Genomic DNA, 22579 nt, shown 5'->3' on the forward strand with positions numbered 1-22579 from the left:
ATTACAGACTGTTTATGTAGTGAATTATAAAATGCATCTCCTAAAAATATTTGATGAATTTTAAATGGAAAATCGTCGAATTATTTTGTCCCCCATTATAGCCAATGGCGCGAGCATCCCTCCGCGCTATGGGATGTATAGTTCCAAATAGTTACCACCACGTACGGCGAGGGTGTGGACGTTGCACGGAATTGACTGATTCTGCATTCGATCTTATGGATATACACATATATATATATATTGAAGAACTTGTTGTGTCATTAGATGGCCGCGCACATTTGAATATACCCGGTAGGTGTCTTGTCTTTGAATGTGCTGTCTCTTATTTTGTTGTAAAACCTCGAAAGGATGGTTTTATATGCTTCCGTTTTTCATCAAGCGTCCTAGAGATCCGAGGCGTCAAGACAATTTGGTCAGTTAATAGCTTTTGTTGTTAGCAAACCTATCAGGGGCCAAAGTAGCCACTTTATGGACCGTTTCACTCTACTATTAGGGCATAGGTAGCCTTTTTATAGATGGGTATACATTTATATATTTCAAAACGAGCTATGGGCAATGTTGGAATTGTTCACTTCGCTTCCATCAGATGTGTAGAAGAACTGGATAAATTATATGAGAACTGATGTAATATTATGGTGCTAATACGAAATGTTTAATCTTATATTGTCTTTGTTTCTGTGAAAAGTAGGTTCACGTTAATGACAAGTAAAGTTTGGTCTGCAAGTAGCCCCAGTATGTTCCCTCAGCACTACGTTCATTCTGTAGCCCCGAGCTACAGAATGAGCGTAGTGCTGAGAGAACATACTGGGACTAGTCTACAAGTCGTGGTAATTGTCCATTCTGGGCTAAACGTTCAATTCGTAATAGCTCACTTTGAGTCAGAGAAATCGTACAGCACAGGAGTTGTGAGTCACCGTGATAGCAATCTTGACCAAGTGTTGAATCACATCATTGCAAAACTCTGATCAGTCAGCTGAGCTGCATACACACCCAGAACGATACATGTAGGCTGTAGATGTATACACTATACAGTAGATAGCATTGCTCGTGTAGCTCTGGTCCATGCTACAAACAACCTCACGTCACCAGACTTTACTAAAACAAAAAACACTTTACTACTGCACAGACACTCCCAAGATTCTTGTTAACCTCCTGGCTGTGTTGTCATAACATTGCTGTTACCATTAATGTGAAAATATATTTCTAGCATGAGTTGAGATAAACCATTTTATTATTTGTTATTAAAGTACACTGGCTAATGGACATTGATTGTTAGCTGCCTGTATCTAATACAACTTGAATGTTCCTTCTTCTCTTCTAGGTCTGTGTGTGCCACTGCCAGGTGATCATCCCAGATGAGGGTCGAATGCCTGCCAGGCCACATTTGATTTTCCTCTGGTTGCCCCTCCTTTGTTTTTCCCAGTCATTCCAACCCTGCCCCTTACTTGCCCCCAGAAGTGCAAGTGCAACATAACAGTTACCATGGATGATATATTTACACAATGCAGAGAAGGCAATGCTGTTGCAGTTCGTCTATGGTTGGACAACACAGAAAATGATCTCAATCAAGGGTGAGTCAAGTGTCAACATCACTTTGAAAACAATTGACCAGCTAATTTATAATGTTAATTCCGTTATTCCTTGGAGAGCAGAAAACTATGTCAAACACAAAGCCTATATCTACCCCAGCCTGTAGATGTAAAGACATATCTTGGATAAGGATCAAATCCTTATCCAAGATATTTCTTTACATCTTTTTCATGATATTAGCTCAATAAATAATGGTCAGCCTACTTCTCATTTCTTAGTCAACAGACTAAAACCAGGAATATACAGAGGGTGACAAATGAAGGGTGCCGTAGCTATGCATGAATTATACTTGGTTGCGACTTGCGTGCCATGTCATGCACCAAAAATAGTCAATTTACAAGCTCATTCTATGTCCTTTGAGCTTGTAGATCAGTATGCCTAAGTATAAATTAGGCTTAAGTTGTTGGGCCAGCACGAGCCGCTAGAACAGCTTGTGCCTTGGAATAGATTGTACAATTCTCTGGAACTCTATTGGAGTGATGGAAGACTATTTCAGCTATATAAGATATTCTCTTATTCTGTATTTTGATGACGGTTGTGGAAGTGGTATGTGTTGTCTATTCTAACACGTCGGTCCAAAATCTCCCAAACAGAAACATTGTCTTGAGATCAGGCCGGTGACTGCGAAAGCCATAGCATATGATCCACATAATCTTCATACTCATCAAACCATTCATGACCCCTAGTTGTGCACTGATATCATGGAAGTAATCTCTCAAGACGGATTCAGATTTAGAGCTCCGCAACAGAATCTGTCACCAACTCCAGTTACAATGTGTAAAGTTAGGAATGTAAACAAAGACAGGTGTGACCGGAAGTGGAGTGCTAAAGGAGAGAGAACAGCCAACTGAAAGTGTGCTTTCGATCACAATGTTCCAACTGTATTTACTGATCAAAATGAAAATGGCACTCGGGTGGCGTGCGTATATCTATTTGACGTCCGAGCATAGACATGGTAACCGCCCCGTCTGCCTCTGATTGGCCTACCGACACTGCCCGTCTTGCCTGTCCTCCGAGATGCAAGGGTAGTTACAAAACAATATTAGTTTGCCTCTTCTACAAAAATTAAAGTTACTGTCGCGCATGCAAGCTGTCATTCTCTTGTATTATATCGTACTTGCATTATTTATTTATTTCACACCACGCAGCAGCAGACACCTCGGTGGAAACTGGTGCGGCCGGCAGTGTCGGTAGGCTAATCAGAGGCAGGCGGGGCGTTACCATGTCTATGCTCGGACGTAGAAAATATATACGCTGGTGGCGTAGTGGTAAAGTGCCCTGCCCACCACCACAGAGGTTGTGGGTTCGAATCCACTGTGGTGCATCCAGCTTTGTTGAGCGTCTACACAAACTCAATTGGCCAATGTTTGGCAATGTTTGAGGGAGGGAAGCTAGAACGTTTTCTCTTGCCATTTGTCTTGATGCAAAATCAAGGTCAGGTGGGCCTGCTCATGCAGATTTATATATGCCACAGAGCATGACCGTACAGTAACTTTATTCTGACTGCAGTACATCTGTAACAATGCAAGCCACTCGTTTTTTTCCTTTAAAGGTATATTCAGTGATTTCACTTAATTCAAATATCACTTATTTTTTTGTTTTGTTGTGATAATCCTCCCTACTATTAGAGTGTGCTGGCCATATAAGGAGTTCCTCCCTGTCCCCAGTTAACCCCTGGGGGTCAAAAAACCTCGTTTTTGACTCTCTATCCTGATTGGACGAAAGGCTGGGTCCCACAGCCAAAAACTAAACCTAAGGTTTTTTGAGTGAAATCACTGAATATACCTTTCATTTGTCACCTGTCTGTATAATATGAAAATGGATCTAATGTTAATGTGACTTGTTTATCACAGTTTACTTGCTGAACAGCATATTGAGAAAACTAATCAACAATGACCACTAGAATCAAATACTGTCCACATGTATTTTCTTGGGCCCCTGTTCCACCAAGTTGGCTTGAAGTTATGCCCGAATCAGCTGTGTGAACTTGAACAACATCCCAGATTTCATGTACTGCTCTGAAAAACTGCCATAGCAAACAAAAAGGTAGTCCAGTTGGGATTTCCTAACAGTGTAGTGAAGGCAGCAGGAGTTTGAAGACGCAGCATGTGCTGCTGGCTACTATTACTCAGCCATTCTGTGAATTGTCGTTTGCCGCTTTTGTTGTGTGGTTCCATAAACTCATCAATGATGCTCAGCTGAGAATTCTATAACACTACTACCTATGCTTGGGAGGCCAAGTGTCATGTCATGTCATGCATTTGTGGTATTTAAAGTGGTATTCCACTTTTTAAAGACATTTTAAAGTAATTTTAATGCCTACATTGTTTTTTTTGTTGTTGTTGCTTGATTCAATATTTAGATATTTTATTTGATATTCATTTGATCAGACATGCCTTGCCTAAATTGTGCATTTTAATCATGTTAGATTCATTGACAACAAACGTTCTTGGTTCTGCTGACTGATATTGTCGTTCTAATGCTTTAGGGGGCTGTGTTTTTTTAATTACTTTGCATATTTTTAATATTTTTTGGTAATTATAATAAATAAAGTAAATAAGTAAAGTAAAGAAGGACAATCCTCCAATATCAGGCCCCAGAACCAACAACATAAGGGGCATAAAAGGGAGACACAGAGGTACAATGGGTATTTTGACAAAATAATTATAATTCTTAAACATATTTCTGGTGCCGGCTACCCTGCCCTATTTCTCATGTGATCCTGACCTGAGATGTGAACCCATTTCCTTATGGACACATGACTTTGTAATTTCAGTGGAATCAAAATCATGCTGGTAAAGGTCCCCTGTTTTTCTGTAATTTGCTCATAACCGTTCCCATTTTTACGGTCACAGAATGCATTTCGTTGTATATTTTTGGTTAAGACTTTTAGATGGAGAGGAACTACTGTATGAAGACTAATCCCATGCAGTCATGCCTAAGGTATCCTTGGTAGCAGAAACTAATCCGCACTGAGTGCTGTAAAACATGACCGGCTATATATATATATGACTTATATAAGGCTATTATTAAGAATATAACATTTGATAGTGTGAAGTCCTCATCTGGCCTCTATCCTTGAATAGAGGCCAGAATGAGGTTGCAACTATTATAATTACTTTTTCAAAGGAACCTTTTCATTGTATGTTATTTGTCCTGGACTTTGCTATTCCACATTGTCCCCAAGTATTCTGAATAAAAGTCTACATTGCACCCTGAAAGTGCATTGCGATGTGGACTTGATCATTAGCTATCAGCAGCATCTAGAATCAGAAGTATTCTGATCAGCAATCATTATTTTCCAACCTCTAATGTGAACAGTATGCCGGGATCAAGCTAATCTATCCTGTGGAAAATACTTTCTTGTGGGTTAAGTTAATTGAATTGTCATTTGCTTTGCCTTGGAGAGAATTATGCTCAAATTACAACAATAATTTTGAGTATTTCTAGAATGTCCCTTTCACTCTAATAATTTGCACAAATGATCATTGTTTTGCTCTGTTTTGCTATGGGGTGTGTAGACCTAATTATTTTCCATTAACTGATTGCATGTCAAGTTCCTTTTCCTGGTTGATATATCTTTCCCAGTGGGGTAAACACAGCAACTCTAGCATTTTTCCCTGCTGCAGTCACATTACAGTACAGTAGGATTCAAGATATACATTTCTATTCCATGCCTTGCTGTTTATTAGGCATAGACGTCTCAATATCCACCATTTTGACTATCAACCGTGCCTACTTATTTCTGTCTGTGTGACACAAATGTGAATCCAGGACAAAGTAGTAGTACAATGCTGTGGAATAGTAGTAGTGGAATGCTAAATCTCCAAACAAGGAATAACAGAAACACATACTCGTAGGCCTCAAGGGAACAGGGGGAGGAAATTATTGTAATGGGCAGGACCTAAAGAATTATGAGGATTTGCGTGGCCATGACGGTGCAGACAATTCGCATCTATGCATGCATACAACCGTGAACTGTCAGGACTTTTTAGCTGAAGGAACGTATAAGTAGAGCATATCACATTCCCCTGTTTGACTCTAGTGTTTCCGGTATTCGTCTCCCAGTGGTATTAGATAGTACCACTCATTTCCCCATAGCATTTCCTCCTGGTTGAGAAGAGTTCATTGTAATGTTTGGAAAAAGGGTGGCCATATTATAGATGTACAATGCTGCTGCCTCATCAGGGAGACCTAACTGAACACTAGATCTGTGGGACATTCGTTTAGGGAGCACCATAACGGTTTTGACTGCTCCCGCGGTTATGGTTAGGTTAGGGTTTGAGGTGGGTTGTCGTTTGTCGGACCAATGACTAGTCTGAACTACTGTACGTACGTACGTACGTACGTACGTACGTACGTACGTACTGCACCCCTCTGAAAGTTGTATTACTGAAATAAATGGAAAATATTGGACAATTTGGCTTCGTCCATGACCAAACAAACTATGGTATGCTCAATTGGTCAACAGTAAGGCCGTGAATCATATTGAATAATGCCACATGTCTTGTCCTGATAAATGGAAATGTGTTTAAGTAGCGAATCTCTGTGACCATTGCCCAACCTTCTTCCTTGCCTCATAATACCCTACTTGTTTTATTTTTTTGGTTGTGTTCTAATAGTGGAAACTCCTTTGGGTTCTTTCCTGTAGTGTTTTTGTTGGCTAGGTGTGTGTGTGTTATCCATGGTCCATGGCTTTTTGTTGAGCTTCTGGAATTAAGCTAGAAGGAAATGTGGAAGTAGCCCTACGCTTCAGACCCTGATACCCTGCTCTATTTAAAAAAATCACCTGAATGCAGAGTAGGAATTATTTTCCTTGTTAGTCTGCTTTCTGTACCACTGGGGAAACAAAGCAGTACTTCTTGGACCTTTTGTTTTCATGTATACCTACCTTTAACTTTATTGCATATCTAAAAACTGCTAGAAAAATGCGACGTGTGGCACAAGAGAGGATCTCGCGCAGGTGTACCATCTTGATTTGACTATTCGAGATTTATTACATTTTCCACTATGATTTTGCTGGGTGTGAAAACTGAACTGACTGGAGTTGCCGCTGGGCTTGGCTTGTACCAGGACAACATCTCTAACATTATGGGTCCTATCTTGCACACCACCTTAACCCTTATCCCTTAACTTCTTTGCCATGTTTTACTATTTTGAAAAACATTTTAAAATGGCTCAAAAAGCTCACAATGTGTTGATGTAAATCGGCTAGTTGAACTATTTTAAAATGTTTAAAAAAAATAGTATAATATGGCTACAATGTTTTGGGATAAGGGGTAAGGCGATGTGGAAGATATAGGGCCCTATGTCTGTGAGGGACAGGTCAGACTCGGGTCTGTTTGGACACTCCAGCCTCTATCTGATCCAGCAGCCATGGCTTTGTTTATTGGAAAGTTAAAGGTCTCTTAAACGTGATTTATACTTCGTTGCACGACTGTGTCTCTTGCAGAAAGTACCTGATCTATAATCACAGCCCGTCGCATCACTGTCGATTTCGAGCTTGTAGATCTGCTATTTTATGCCTAGCAACACCATCATACATAGTATACAGGGTAAATTAAGCGTTACTGAGTAGGCTCGTGTGACATTCATGCAACTCTGTAATGGGACGCTTGACTCATCATATCATCTTATGTTTATGGTATTTTTGTTGCTTTGCTATTCTGTATGGATGACATCTCTAATATTAATCTGTTCATCTCATTTTCTCCTGTGGCCTGACAGTGATGGTCAGTGCCCAAACACAGTGCAGATAGGGTCTCTGCATGGCTCATCCGTCTACCAATCTGAGTGCCTGAAATAAATCATGCAGTTGATGGGGGAGAGGGTGAAAACCCAGGCACTGAAGTCCGTTCATAAGCTATGACCAACACTGCCTTCTATCTAATTAGCTACTACTAACCGCTCTATGTTAAACTTCCTTTTATATTTTTGAGGGTGTGTGACTGTGCATAATGGAGTCTGTATTTCGGCATATTTACTACGCAAAGAAAAGACCTTCACTCTTCTCGCCTTGAACTAATGAGTCGACAGGCATTGACCCCCACGTTCCTGCCTGGAGGAAATTGCACTCCAGGGCTCGTCCGACATTGCTGCAGCAGGTCACCCAGATGCACAGATGAACGTGTGTCCCAGAACTGAGGGTCTCTGTGGGCCTCAGGGGCTGTTCTCACTGAATCACTGCTGGGGATATGCATGTGTGTGAGCCTGCATCAATGCAAGCTGTGCATTGGTGGCGGCGGCAGAGGGTTTAGATTCCTTATCATGTCACAATACCCCCACAGTTCTCTGTTACAGGAAAATATGACTTCATTAATATGGAGGCCAGAGGACTGTGCACAAATAGTAAGCCTGTGTGAGAGCCATATCAAAATTCAGGATTGAGTGGAAACTGGGACGAATCATCAGCAATTTCCAGCTATACTCTTGGAAAAAGATTTGAAGAGGCTCCGATTGTGGCGGGTGGGACAAAAGCCAGGCAGAGAGGAGGGTATTGGGAACGAATCATTAGCCAAAGAAATGTAGGATCATTAGTACGACATAATGGTCCAGAGCAGCTGGATAGTATATGTGCAGTCAGAGGTGGAAAAAGTACTCTCATGTTTTACTTAAGTAAAATGTAGACATACTCCTTTTACGTAAAGTAAAAGTCTGGTATTCAAATTTTGTTTGAGTAAAATACAAAAGTATTGGCATCAAAATGTACTTAAGTGCTCATTATGCAGAATGTCCCATTTCATAAGTTGTAACCCTATGTTATATACAGGGGGATTGTTCCTTTAACTGGGTTGGCGGGCTGAGCGTGCCCACCGGGACTATTATGGGATTGGTTGTGTTTACTTTCAGTTCGTGTGTAGAGGGAAGCGGTCACTCTAATCAGAGGAAGAGATATATTATTTTTGTTGTTTACTACAGACAGTTGATACAGAATTAGAACCCTGGCTTATCGCATTTGTTTCTTTGAATTATCTTTGTTTATTAAATCACCAGTTCTACAACACAGACTCCTTCTTTTTAGCATAGGAAGAAATCATAAGGATTACTCCGGAGAGGAGAGACACGGTTATAAAGTTTAGACATGTACAGAAATCTTTTGAAAGATCACAATGTGTCGCATCGCAACGCATTGTGAGCTTGTAGATTGTCTATTAGTATTTAGTAGTAACCAAGTTTTCAAATAAATGTAGTGGAGTACAAGTACAATATTTGGATCCGAGTGTAGTAAAAGTATTGGAAATACAAAAGTAACAATACCTCAAAATTCTACTTAAGTAAATGTACTTTGTTAATTACTTTCCACCACTGTATAATGTATGTTATGTGTGCATGTGTAACTGTGGCGAAGGACGTTTCTGGACCATAAGGATGGCAGATAATCTATCATCCTTAGTTTGTTTCACTCCCTTTTCCTGATTCCCTTTGTTACTCAGATCTCGGGGTCTTTTAACTGTAGCATAATATCTCTCATGGTCCTTTGTGAATGTATGCTGTAAAAGGTATTGAGGGCCAGTGGGCCACCATCTCAGTGATATGACCGTGACAGCTGCACAGAATTACAATGACATCCCAGCCCAGCAGCATCACACTTGCTCAATCCTCCACAATACACCTGATTCAGCTACAGCTTCCTTATTTAATTTATACTTTTTTTTACAGAGGAGAGAATGATTACTTAATCTGACATCACCCACTACTTCCTTCCTTATTTTTTTTACACAGCTGTACTTTGTGGCCCTACTGTGAAAGTTTACTTAATTATGAAGGGTAATTTCTCCTCCTTTAAAGCCTATTAACTATTTGTCGGCTTACCTTAAGGCTGTCAGTGTGTGTATACATAAATTATGGCCAGTCCTTAATTCAAACCAGATGGACTTAAAGGCTTATCGCACCTTTTATGACTATGCGTTTGGGAGCATTGCCATTCTGTACTAGTACTACTCGGAATTGTAAAGGGCTTACTACAATTCCTTTTTTGAAAAAGAAAGGCACCTTGGAGGAAGATAACTGTTGTACTATTTTTCTCAACGAGAATAACCATTTGTATTGAGGCTGTGATATTTCCTTTCATGAAATTAATTAAATAAAAAAGTTATTTGCTGCACCATTAGATGCAAAGTACTGCATGTAACTTTGTTTTGGTTTTAGGCTTCTGTTTAGCCTGTGCTGTGTTCTCTTGTTGTTACAGGGACGACCATGGCTTCAGTCCCCTCCACTGGGCTTGTAGGGAGGGACGCTCCAGTGTGGTGGACATGCTCATCATGAGAGGGGCTCGCATTAACGTCATGAACCGAGGAGATGACACGCCTCTGCATCTGGCTTCCAGCCACGGCCATCGTGACATTGTGGGCAAGGTGAGACCCGTGCAAACACGCAAAGCATGTGCAGACTGCCTCACAGGTACAGTAACAACCTCCAGCGGAGGAGGTGTGCTGATCTAGGATCACCAATCAGAATGCATGACTATAAGGTTCATAGGTTCTCACATCAGCTTAGCTCTATTTAATGATAAGTGGAATATTATCCATCTTATTAGTGTTTGTACCTCTCGACGGTAATGATTGAAAAAGGATACACCTGTGACCTATGTTCTGGCAACCGAAAGTCGTTCTTCAACGTTCTGATGGATTGAATAAAATCTCTGGTCTAAAGTCTGTATTTCTTTCATTTAATATTATACTAACCAGTCCAGTACGCTAAAATACATAAAGGTCATCTAAAGGTAAGCAGAGCAAACCTTATACTAGGTTTTTCAGGAAACTGTCTGAATTAGAAGCAATTTATTTTAGAATCGGCCTCAGGTCTAAATGGGTATCTCTTAAGTATCTCTTATGAAACCTCTGAACTTATGAAACTGGAATTGATGTCTACTGAACAACAAGTCTTGTCTGTTCTTGTAGCTCATAACTAAATAAGTTATTTCACAAAGAGGGAAGTGCTGGCAGAGGTTGTCAATGCTGGAGTATAAATTAAATATTTTGATGACTGTTGCGCAAAGAGGCTATAAAACTTGGTTACTACTTGTGATGGAAAATAGAGTCTAGAACAATTACAGTATTCTATGAAACATTGTATTTTTGTCTCCACCAGGCCAAAGGCATGGGGAGAGAGTATGTTTTGTGTGTGTGTGAGTGTCCGTGTGTGAGTTTGTGTGTGTGTGCGACCGACCGTCCGTCTGTTACCAGCTAATCTCTGGCACCGTTAACCCGGTTGATGCCAAATTTTGCACACACACTCCCTGGATGCCAACCGATTTGCGGGATTTTCAAAAAATCCCGCAAATTGTTACACAGTATCTCTATAGTCATGTGTTCAAGACTGATCTATCCGATATTTCATATTCCATCCTAATTGGCTAACATTGGCTTTCAAAGTTTGCAGGATTGGCCCGTTTTGAACAAAAAGCTGCAGTGTGCAATTTACGTGAAATCTTTCACAGACTTTCCTACTAGGCTGCAGAATATATCCCACCCTTTTCACATTGCCCTGTTATAGCTCCACCAACAGGTGGATTTTTGCAAAACACATTTTTGGAACAAAATGCCTCAAATCATCCAAATGCCATCCAAGGCTGCGGCGTAAGAAGAAATGGCACCCTTTTCACATTGGCCTATTATAGCGCCACCAGGAGGCCACAACCTGACCTGCCCTGGTGGAGATCTAGTTCCATTTTTCTTTCTTTCTTTTTGTAACATTTAGTCATTTACACAATCTCCCAAGTTAATCGGAAAGTCTTTTAAAAGTAAGAATTAAATAAAAATAGGATTAGTGCATTTGAGTTAGGCTCAGATGCCTATTGTTTGAAGTGCAGTTTATCATTGAATACTTAATTGTAAATCAATATTATAAACATTCAAAGTTACAATGACACTGAGGTCTAAATCATTAGATACAGTACCTGTGTAATATTTATAGCCCTGGGACATATAGGGTGTTTACTCTGCAATATGGAATACAATATTATTGCGAACGCAGTGAGCCACTTACTATGACAGCAGGGGCTGAGTGTCTGTGTGTGTGTGTGTCACGCTGTGTGGTGTCACGCTGTTACACCACCGGCCCGCCACCAGAGGGCGCAGCTGTGGCACGCACGCACGCACACACACACACACACACACACACAGGGCGCAGCTGTAGCACACACACACACAACCACACACACACGAGCTGCGTTCGCTTCACGCGTTTGCGCGTCTTACTTGTTAAATGGGTTAATGATACGTTTATGACATTTTGTTACTGGTGTAGCACAAATGTCTTTTTCAGAAAACTTCTATTAACTTTCCTGTCTCACTGAATAGTAAGGTGTGAGCCTGATTTTTTAGTTTGTTTGTTTAACCACACAAACCCTATTGTCAATGAAGTGAAACTAAATGAAAATCAGACCGAGTGTCAGGCTACTATTGTCACTGTTCTGGGCATGTTATAATAGGCGAATATTCTGCGAAGATAGCCGATCTACAAGCTCACAACGATTTGCGGCGTGTTGTGAGCTTGTTGGTCTGTTGTTTTGAGATTTGGTGTGTAGAGGGAAACATGAGGGGATCAAGTAGTATAGACCTCTGAGGGACTCCGGTAAACTAAGTATATAGGGCTTAAGTGGATAAATTGCTGCTGCTGGTCATTATGCAGTTTAATATTAGACATGGCACAGTGTGGATATGTTATCACGGGCAACAAGAACGTCATCATCCGGTCTTATCATTGGTGGCAATAATTCCATAGCTGTATACAGACCAAACACAATCTGACCAGTCTTGTTTTGTGTACAATTGTTTCTCTGTGTTTTAGCTTATCCAGTGCAAAGCAGACACAAATACTGCCAATGAGCATGGCAATACACCACTGCATTATGCCTGCTTCTGGGGCCAAGATCTGGTGGCTGAGGTTAGTGCACCCTCTGGTGGTCATTACTGGGACATATTTCAGTTGATTAGTACCATGATGGCCATTTGAACAGTCTTGAAATGTCTCTCCTTTAGGACCTGGTGACTAATGGAGCCCAGGTAAGCATCTGTAACAAATATGGAGAAACTCCCATGGACAAGGCAAAACCTCACCTCCGAGAACTTCTCAAAGGTACTCGTATTGTCTAGTTTTGTCTACAGTGTTTAGGTTTCAGAGCTTAATCCCTTGATTTGTATTTTGACTTGCATCCAATTTCCTCTCAGAGAAAGCAGAAAAATTGGGACAGAACTTGACCAAGATTCCGTTTAAGGACACATTCTGGAAAGGCACCACTAGAACTCGACCCCGTAAGTACAGATGCACAAACACATACAGTAGTATGTGTATATTAGCTGGCGACTTTCCATTGCTTGTTTTTAGATGAGTGGTAGAGTGCAGCACACATGCATTCAAAATGTGCTCAATAGCTAGAGGTGGCAGTTCCTAAAGTGACAGTGAATTTCCACTGTATTTAGTAATATGTTAAATAAGTAGTAGGTTCAATTTCATGTAAAGAATGGGGCATTTGCCAGGGTTTTATTTATTACTCATATGGTCTGGATCCTGTGTTTGCAGGCAATGGCACTTTGAACAAACATGCGGGAATTGACTATAAGCAGCTCTCCCTTGTGGCAAAGATAAATGAGAACCATTCTGGAGAGGTATTTAGCTTTTCTTCATTTATTTTGTTTCATTGTGATGTTCTGATATTACTGACTGGATGAATCGGTTCAAATTCGCGTTTGTATTAATGCAAAGCTGTTTTGTGTTGTTTGTTAGTTAGTAATTAACCTTGTCCACTACTTATTTGCCATAGCTGTGGCAAGGGCGCTGGCAAGGGAATGAAATAATTGTTAAAGTGCTAAAAGTTCGTGACTGGACCACAAGGAAAAGCCGAGACTTCAATGAGGAGTATCCCAAGCTCAGGTTATTATTGACTATTTAACTCTGTTTGGTGTCTTTGTCCTCTATTGTCTCTGTCATTCATTTCTCTGTGTGCATTTCATTGATCTAAGCCTATTTCATCATTTTTATGTTGGATTTGCTCTTCACGTGGGAGCCTCCTGTTTATGTGGAATCAGATGTGGGTTTGCCTCTTTCTGTCTCATCGACCTCTCTCCCCTGTCCCGGTCCCTCTTTGGCACATCCCAGGATATTTTCCCACCCGAATGTGCTGCCCATGTTGGGAGCATGTCAGTCTCCACCCACCCCTCACCCCATCATCATCACACACTGGATGCCTTATGGTTCGCTCTACAACGTGCTGCATGAGGGCACCAGTGAGTACTGTAATTCTCTGCTCACAAAGTCAAATCATCATCAAGGCTGGAACATTACAGTGCAGCACTTAATGTTTGTCATTACATGGTCTTATCACTGTTTGTTGAGTAGTAATAATTAAAATACTTATTGAGCATGTGTGCAAATAAATGAGTGCAAATAAATGACATGTGAATTTGTTGTTCGGCAATCAGATTTTGTGGTGGACCAGACACAGGCAGTGAAGTTTGCCCTGGACATTGCCTGTGGACAGGCCTTCTTGCACACACTTGAACCTATGATTCCTCGCCACTATCTCAACAGCAAGAGTGTTATGGTAAGACATTTTTTAATAAAGCAATACTGAGCATGATGTGTAATGATAATGATGGTACGATTAAGTTGCTGTAGATCTTCTCTGAATAAAGTGCGATCGGACCCGGGTGGATGAATATGGCAACTAACCGTCAACACACATTTCTGTGTTGACATTGCTATCGTACCCTACTGGCTCACATGCCAGTGAGGGGCTCTTCCGGGGGTATTCCGCTGTGGTGGACAGGTACTACTTTGCCCCTGCACCACCTGAGCAGCTTAGTAACATTGTTTATATGTCAAAGAGACTCTTCTGTTCATGTGTCTGCAGATAGACGAGGACATGACGGCTAGGATCAGCATGGCAGATGTAAAGTTCTCCTTCCAGTGTCCTGGCAGGATGTACTCTCCTGCATGGGTAGCCCCTGAAGGTAGGCCTGGCTCGTGAAATCAGTACCTGAAGTGAACACTCAAAGATAAAAGAAGGATCTAGGGAACTTTATACTGCATCAGCGTATTTCAAGTGTATGCATTGCAATCTACAAGGCAAGAAAAGTTCAATTCAAACTTTACATTCCATTAACCAGACAGTGAAAAACAAATGAATTATACAATACTACAGTATCCAATAAAAAAGTTAAAAATAAAAATTGGATAAAAAAAGAATAAAATTATATGAAATAATAACTGACACTTGAGGTTTTTGGGGATTTGTTGCAGATATCTGGTGCATAAATTCAATGCTTTATTTATTTATTTCAAATTATTTATAAACCAACTGTAGTATTTTGAAACAAATGATTAAATAATGTGATCATTATTTAATGATGATCTGTCCAATTTTAACAGACAGGGAGCAAGTCTATGAACTGGGGCACATTCTTGGTATTAGTAAGGACTCGAGCAGCAGCGTTCTGAATCAACTGCAGTTGGAGACTTGTAAAGACAATGCTATCGTTGTCTTTACAGGTCGTCTATCGTTTAATCCTTAATGAATTCTGAAGGTGATAGCAGGTTGAGTTTAATTGTCTTAATGTGGCTGTTGAAATTCAGGTCTGATCCCATGACTACAACATTTCTCTGGCTTGCGTTGTGGTTTTTAACATCAAATAATTGAAACCGAATTCTGACTTATAATTGTGGTGTATTATGAATCATATATAGCATATTCATAACTACATGGTTAGTCATAATTGTACATATAACTTTAACTCTGTATTTATCCCTGATCTCACTCCAGTGTCTCACCAAAGTGACCGACTAGAACTGAAGCTCTAAAGGCTATCTGCAGGTTATCTCTAAAAGTTGCTATAGGCAACACATTGTGAGGGTTTATCACTCAGGAAGACCACCTGGTGCTATACTGGTTGATCAGAGCCATTCTAGGAGGCTAATTTTTTATTTCTATGCATTGTATTATACTACAATGCCTGTCACAGCTGGGGGTCTTTGACTTAGCTGTTTCCCCTGACACACACACACTCACACACACACAAAGGTGACACCCACTGCACACACACAAAGGGACAAAGGTGACACCCACTGCATGTTATAGATGTATAAAGAGATGGGACACAGAAGAGTTGGGGGGGAGATTTGTTGGAGTTAGAGAACGGAGGAGACCATGATGGACAGGCTTGGCCTGGCGTTAATGTGCTATAGTATAGCACATTAAAAGTCATCTTTCCATAGTATAGCAGCTATACTATGGAAAGATGACTTTGTTATGCTGGTAACCTGATGTAACTATATGGAAGATGCCTTGTTTGAATAAATGATGCCTGGAATTGCAACTCATTTCGTGCTACATTAGAAAAATAAGGAAATAATCCATGGACCCCTGTAAGAAAAAATACATCATAATCATTCTTCCTTGCCTCCAAAAACAATTCCTTCGGTTTTCTTTGTTTAATTGAAGAACATTCTGGGACATCCCATCGTGCTACACTGAAACGCAAGGATAATGACAAATGAACCTGAGAACTGAAGAATGTAATCAAGGCCTTTATACCCAAAGAACCAAGCGGAAATGTATTACCAATGATACTATGATGAGGTATTATGTGATTTATTGTTGAAATATTTTGCGTCCTGAATTTGGTCTAAATACATGCTATAGAAACTATAGTAAAATACGCACATCACTTCGTGGAGGTGCTGGGTTAAAAAAGTGACATGAGTGTGTGGGTTCCCTTCTCTTTTCCTAAATGCATGCTATACCTGTGTCAACTGCGCCACAAAAAAATAAAACATTGCTTGTATGTACATGTTGCTAGTGTTATGTTAATTTGGTGCTCTTCGTCTAGCCCTCCAGAAGAAGCCTGAGGAGATCAACCGCCGGTCATCTGACATGTGGAGCTTTGCTGTGCTCCTCTGGGAGTTGGTCACAAGAGAAGTGCCTTTCGCTGACCTGTCGAACATGGAGATAGGCATGAAAGTATGTTGTAGAGCAGGTCTATTGCTGCTGGGGGTACTAAACTGTGTTGCATATACTCACGCTTGAGACTTGATATGATATAGCTTTTACTACAAACCGTCAATACACTTAAATCAGAAACAATGTGAAGACAGATTTTTGCAAATGTGTATTTTCCAAATGTATAATTTAAATTGAGTCGTTTTCTCTACAGCGCCTAATATCTGTTTGTTTTTCCTTTTAGATCGCCTTAGAGGGCCTGAGACCTACCATCCCTCCTGGGATTTCGCCCCACATCTGCAAGCTTATGAAGATATGCATGAACGAAGACCCAGCCAAGAGGCCTAAATTTGACATGATTGTACCTATTCTGGAGAAAATGCAGGACAAATGAAAACACCTCTGCCCTCTTTGAATGAACCCCTTGGAATCCAAGATATCTCGCTCGTGATATCGTTCAGATGTGGTGGTGTGGTGCTTACCAGTATTGCCTTAAACTCTTATTCTTACACTACCGTTGCACTCATTGCCACTGTAGCTTCTGTCTCTGGCAGCAGCCACTTATTTTATTCAAGTATGATGTTTATTTTTGTTATCAATAATGTGATTTTTTTCCTTCATCTTTGTCACTGTCACATGATGTCTTCACAGCAGTGAAGTATTGGGTGCTCAAACTTAAAAGGTGTGTTAAAGATGGAGTGCCGTGATTTTTGTATTTTTTTCCAGTTTTTCATGTGTTTGGGGTGACAGTACTTCATTAACCCCCTTGGTGTGGTTATGTGCAATGATGTCTTCCCTTTGTATTTAGGGTTTCTTCCCGGAGGCTGAAACCTTGACAGTCAAACGTGCCAATGAAAAAAACTGATATAGTGACATCACATTATCATCCCCTCCCCTAACCCTCCCCCTTTATCATACAAGGTGGATCACTACTCATTATCAACATGCCAAACTTAATGAACTGGTGGGTGTGTCCACTGTCAACAAAAACTACATTTTAACAAATGCTATACACTTTTTTTTTTTTTAATCTTCCTCCTTATAATACCTGTTCATGTTTTAGGATGGCAAAATATCATGGCACCCCATCATTAAAATTGCAGTCCGTAAATATTCTCCTAATGAGAGTAAATTGCAACTGTAACACCTGGGATTCGAACACCGTTTTCCTGTGTGGCTGACCAAACCACCATCTACCACTCATTAAAGAATTTAAGAGACCCTGCACTTTGACAGGGGAGATGTGGGTCTTATTATGACCTTCTGGCAGGGATACTACACCAGTATGCGTCCTACCCAACACCAGGGTCTTAATTCTTCAATGGAAGAGTGTTGAGAGCACCTCCGACTGCTAGTTGTATCTTAATGTACTCCATACAGATTGGTTAAAATACTGTTTTCATTAAAATGTGTTGCAGCATTAATGTGGGTTGGGACTGAATAACCTGTGGAGGGCATGATAACTGCCTGTCACTGCTTCCTGGCCATATTCATTATGTGTACTTCTGGAGAGGGCCCACTATCCAAAGGTCACACTGTAATTGACCTCCCTAAAATGGAAGCTTTTAATAAAAAACAAACACATGCCGTATTAACCCAAAGCTTGTCTTCTGAAAAAGTGTTTGATATTTTTGCCAAATGATATGCAAAGGGGAAGTATAACTGACTACTGTCTGACATCAAGCATTTAAACTAGGGCTGGTTCTCAATTTAAAACAAAATCTAATTAATCGCATTTCACTCTCATATAAATCTTCGACCTGAGAAGCTTTATGGTCAATTAAAACAGATTTTGGTATACGAGTGAATCAATGAGAGATTCTTTTCTATATATATTACCCATCCACTGGGCCAAGCAAAGTTGTCTGATCGCCTTCTCCCATTGTGTTCACCGGTATGATCGGTACGCCTGAAATTCGTCCAGTGAGAAAGATTCTGTGGTGCAAAAACTATGCCCAATTAAAATGTGTTAAATGTTTTAATTGCGTTATTGTTTCTGTAATTAATTAATCTCAATCAGTTAGTCCCAGCCCTAATTTAAACATTGCTAAACAATGTAACATTAAGCAAATGGTCATGAATGAGTCGATCCCACAAGTATGTTTACAATATTGCACGATTAGCTTGGATTTGATTAGGAGATGGCGGTTGTTTTCTCAGATAGTTGCCAATCTGGACAAATTTCAATCCTTTGTATGTATATTTTATTTTATCTATGTATCTTATGTGATGTGTGGAAAATGCAATGTTTGTCTAAACAACTGGTTTCTACAGCAGAATATTTCCGTTCAAGTTGATTATTGTAACATTGGCAAAGCTGCTTTCAAATTTGTATATCAATCAATCATGATCAATAATTCCTGTCTTTAAATTGTAATTAAATTAACTCAAATCTACAGTATATTTGCACCAAGACCATAGTTAAATAGACAGTGAGAGTGACTTTTGATGTTCTTATTCATCCATTATTTTCAACCATTTTCAACCATTATTCTAAGATCTGAACAAAGTTTTGTACAGACTTCTACGGAGCATGACATGTTTTCAGATTACTCCGGTCCTAATTAATTTTTTCATAAATGTAATAAGCATAGGCTCCTATTTGTTAATCTTTCTGTTCTTGCCATGCCAGATGCTACACTGCCAATATTTCACACTCAGATCACCTACACACACAACAGGCATAGTAGCATTAATATTGTTCAAACTGTCACTTTGTTTCCTTCCTTTTCCCCCCTCTCTTTTTCTACTTGCATTGTTTCTGTGACTCCAACAGCTTGCTTGTTTGTGTTGAAACACAAGGGGTAAAAGCCAAAATCAAGCATGTCTTAAACAAATGTATTTATAAAAGTATATTAAAAAGAACAAGATGAGCACCTTGTGTGATAGTCTAACGTGATTGTATATGCGGAATTCAATAGAGGATTATTGGCTACATTGGCACAAAATAGAGACTCCAACCAAACCATCCCGCCTCCCGGTCGTGTGAATTCTGCATGATAATGTTGTGGATATTAAAGTGGTATATGGCTTATTATGGATGCGATCAACTCAATTTAAATTGCATATTGAGGGGCATATTGCATGCCTGCAAAAGGGCTTCCCCTTCCGAGTTCCAACCATAGGTACGTGTTACAAATGCAAAAAGTGTGGCTTCCTTGGACCTCGGGTACTGTAGCTCTGAGTAGGCCCATCCGGCCTGGCGAAGATATGCGCTGTTCTGAGCACAGATTTCTAGTTTTATTATGTGGTTGGTGTACATGCAAGAATCAGATTGTGTAAGACAACAAGCCAACTGTGCCTTTGTGTCCCATTACATTTCCAAGGTCACTGGTAAGCAAAGATGAATGTGTTGCTGTGCTCTTCCACTGTGGCACTGGGCTGGCTTAAAGAAACCTTCAAACCATGGTTCATACCATTTCATTATCACTTTTTAAGCTTTGTCTACATGGACTGGCCGGCTCCTCCAGTGTGTGATTTTATCCACAGGAAGAGAGACACTGGAGGTGACAATATAGGTCAGACCGGCGTTGACTGTGAGGTCCATCGACCACTTTTGGAAATTCTAGGCCACAATGGAATAGCCTCCCAGTCACTCTACTACTACTGTACTGTAAGACACAACAATGGTTAAAATGTCTTAGATGACCATTGTTATGCTTTTTAAAGGTTGATATTTCAAATTAGGCTTTAGATATTCTATTGTATTGTGAAAATATTAACAATAAGCCTATAGACTTTGGTGTATGTGGGTTTTTTGTTGGATTTAATTGATATTCTGAAAAAAATGTTTTTAGGCAGTTCTCTCTGTTTTATCATGTTGCTATGGTTTAATGTGGGACTACAGAAGGAATTTGGGAAATTAGCTTATAGTTAAATCCGGCACAATTACATGATATCATGTTTGATTGAAATGATCATTCATGTGTAGGCTACTGTAAATAAATAAATAACTGTTGAAATGGAGCAAGAATCTTGGTCAGAGCATGACACCTCAGACCTCAGGTAACTACATCTCCCAGAGTGCACCAGCAAGATGGCTCCTCGTTTGCCTAAGCTGGAACACCTGAAAAGGCTGGAGGGAGCACTCAGCATTCTCACAAACAAAGAACCAGAGACAAGAAGCAAGTTCAAGGAGGCCAATGGTCGGTGATGTTTTATTTTCAGTCATTATATTTGCAATACCGCTTAATGTGTTAAAACCTGATCTAAAAGCGAATGTGTTTAGTATGGTTTAACTGCTAATTTGGATTGGGGAAGGAACACAATGCAGTATTGTTTTCAGCTTGTATTTGGAAGTTTTCATTTGTGTTGGAAAAGTTTTGAAGTATAACTTTACAAAAGTATAAGACAAAGTTAAAGATTTATATGGACAATAATAATTTTCTATATCAAGGGTTTAAAACCTAGTTGAAAAAGAGCTGAGCTACAACCTCTTAATGTTGACTTTAATTGTTTGATTGTGTGATGTGAGGTGATTAGCGGTGATTTGTGCACCTGCACTATGTCACCACTCCTTTTTAAAAGGAACCTACATTCAGTCACTCCACACTGATGAAGGCTGGATAGCTGAAACGTTTGTCCCTGTTATTTGACTAATTGTTTAAAATACATTTAAATTGTTTAAAAGACATTTGATTATTTAGCCTACATTTATTGTTTAAAAACAAGGATGGTTGAACTAATTGGAACATTGTTTAAAGTATATTATTTGTTGATTGGCCATGTTGTTAATCTTTGTCTTTCTGTTTTCGAAGGTTTACAACCTGACAGAAATCAACAAATGAAGCCAACTGTGCATGAAAAGTTGAATTGAGTTGGAAAACGGAGTGGAACAAAGTAAACCAACTGTGAGCAGCCTGGACCGAAGCTAAAGGCTTCAGTCCAGGTTAAAGCTGTTGACAAGAAGGAAATAAAGATGGCAGAATATGGGCTGGATAAGACGTTGAGGAACTAAAGGAGAGGACCATGGCGAAAAGCCGCTTCACCAAACAAGCCAACCATATTTTAAGGGGAGCAGACGGCATGCTGCAATCAGAGTTAATGAAAGAGTTCAATATACTGTCGGACTGTTTCAGAGCAGTGCTCGATTCAAATGAAGATGTCAGGATTGGGCTGAAGGAGCAAGGCTTGATGAGCAGCAAGAGGCCGACATCGAAACCACTTTTAAGATAAGCCAAGACAAAGCTAGCGGAGATAATAAACACTGTTCAGACAATCGTGTGGTCCAAGTATGGTAGAGAGGAACTAGTAACTGCAATTATTGAAGCGAGGGCAAATGAGGCAGCAGACAATGTGCCGGTGAAAAGTGACACTTTAGAAGATCTCAGACCAGTTGATCTCCACAATGTCCACATGGGAGAGAGAATCCCTGTGGAATCCAGGGATGAGATGAATGCAAGGCTCGAGGGCCTAAGAAAATCCCTCATCAGGCTGAGAATACGGAAATTTGAGGAAGCACCACCCCAACCGACAGCACCGGTAGTGTCAAACCAACCTATCTGCAATGGAAGGGGAGGCAGTGCTGCAGACCCATTATTTCCTCTTCCCTAAAGAAGTCAAGCCACGAGGTGAAGAGGGAAAAAGTGGAAGAAATGGGAAAAGCATACTAATGAGGAACAACGGGCGTTCTTGCCTCTTGGGCTGAACATGGGCTCTCAGAACTTCCTGTCATCATGATGCTGATGCAAGTCACAGCAAATGCAGGTCAGAAGATTGGGACATTGACCTTGCATCAGACATAAACTACATTACCCATTAGGCTGCTAAAAGACGAACTTAACTTTAGTCATGTATGCATGGGGTTGGTGGATGAAAGTGAAGACACAGATATCTCCTCAGAGTCAAGACTCCAAAAGGAATGTCCAACCACCCTGTGTACGCGCTACACCCTGTCAGGTGTAAAGGAGCAACTTGGACACTCAGGCATGAAGGAGGCATGAGTTCAAGTCCGTTGCTCTCCCCATGTCCCCTATATATGGGGACTAGGTTGGTAGAGGGTGTGTAGAGCCCAGGATCGCATTAGAATAGATAATTGACACAGGGGTGAAA

At 40.3% G+C, this 22579-nt stretch overlaps 1 protein-coding gene across 2 annotated transcripts; it reads left to right on the plus strand.

Moving 5' to 3' along the window:
* Window positions 1-160: 160 nt before the first annotated feature.
* LOC310865108 (scaffold protein ILK) lies at window positions 161-19393 on the plus strand. Of its 2 annotated transcripts, none has more exons than XM_083774109.1 (13): window positions 161-291; window positions 1322-1571; window positions 9779-9944; window positions 12382-12477; window positions 12573-12669; window positions 12762-12845; window positions 13114-13199; window positions 13355-13464; window positions 13690-13817; window positions 14013-14134; window positions 14444-14543; window positions 16419-16549; window positions 16773-19393. In XM_083774109.1, exons 2-13 carry the CDS (start codon window positions 1483-1485, stop codon window positions 16920-16922), a joined length of 1359 nt encoding a protein of 452 aa, XP_083630235.1. In that variant the 5' UTR covers window positions 161-291; window positions 1322-1482; the 3' UTR covers window positions 16923-19393. The 2 variants fall into 2 exon arrangements, with proteins under 2 accessions (XP_083630235.1, XP_083630236.1); XM_083774110.1 differs by having other exon boundaries at window positions 172-295.
* Window positions 19394-22579: the final 3186 nt, after the last annotated feature.

Source organism: Protomyctophum parallelum (genome assembly GCF_964188405.1).
Source record: "Protomyctophum parallelum genome assembly, chromosome: 9".
In the NCBI taxonomy this organism is placed as follows: Eukaryota; Metazoa; Chordata; class Actinopteri; order Myctophiformes; family Myctophidae; genus Protomyctophum; species Protomyctophum parallelum.

Bases quoted from the DNA above. Each gene is read 5' to 3' on its own strand.
- LOC310865108 (XM_083774109.1), top strand. From the start codon at position 1,483: ATGGATGATATATTTACACAATGCAGAGAAGGCAATGCTGTTGCAGTT. The intron at 13,465-13,689 runs GTTATTATTGAC...GGCACATCCCAG, and splicing joins GAGGAGTATCCCAAGCTCAG to GATATTTTCCCACCCGAATG. The intron at 13,818-14,012 runs GTGAGTACTGTA...TTCGGCAATCAG, and splicing joins CGTGCTGCATGAGGGCACCA to ATTTTGTGGTGGACCAGACA.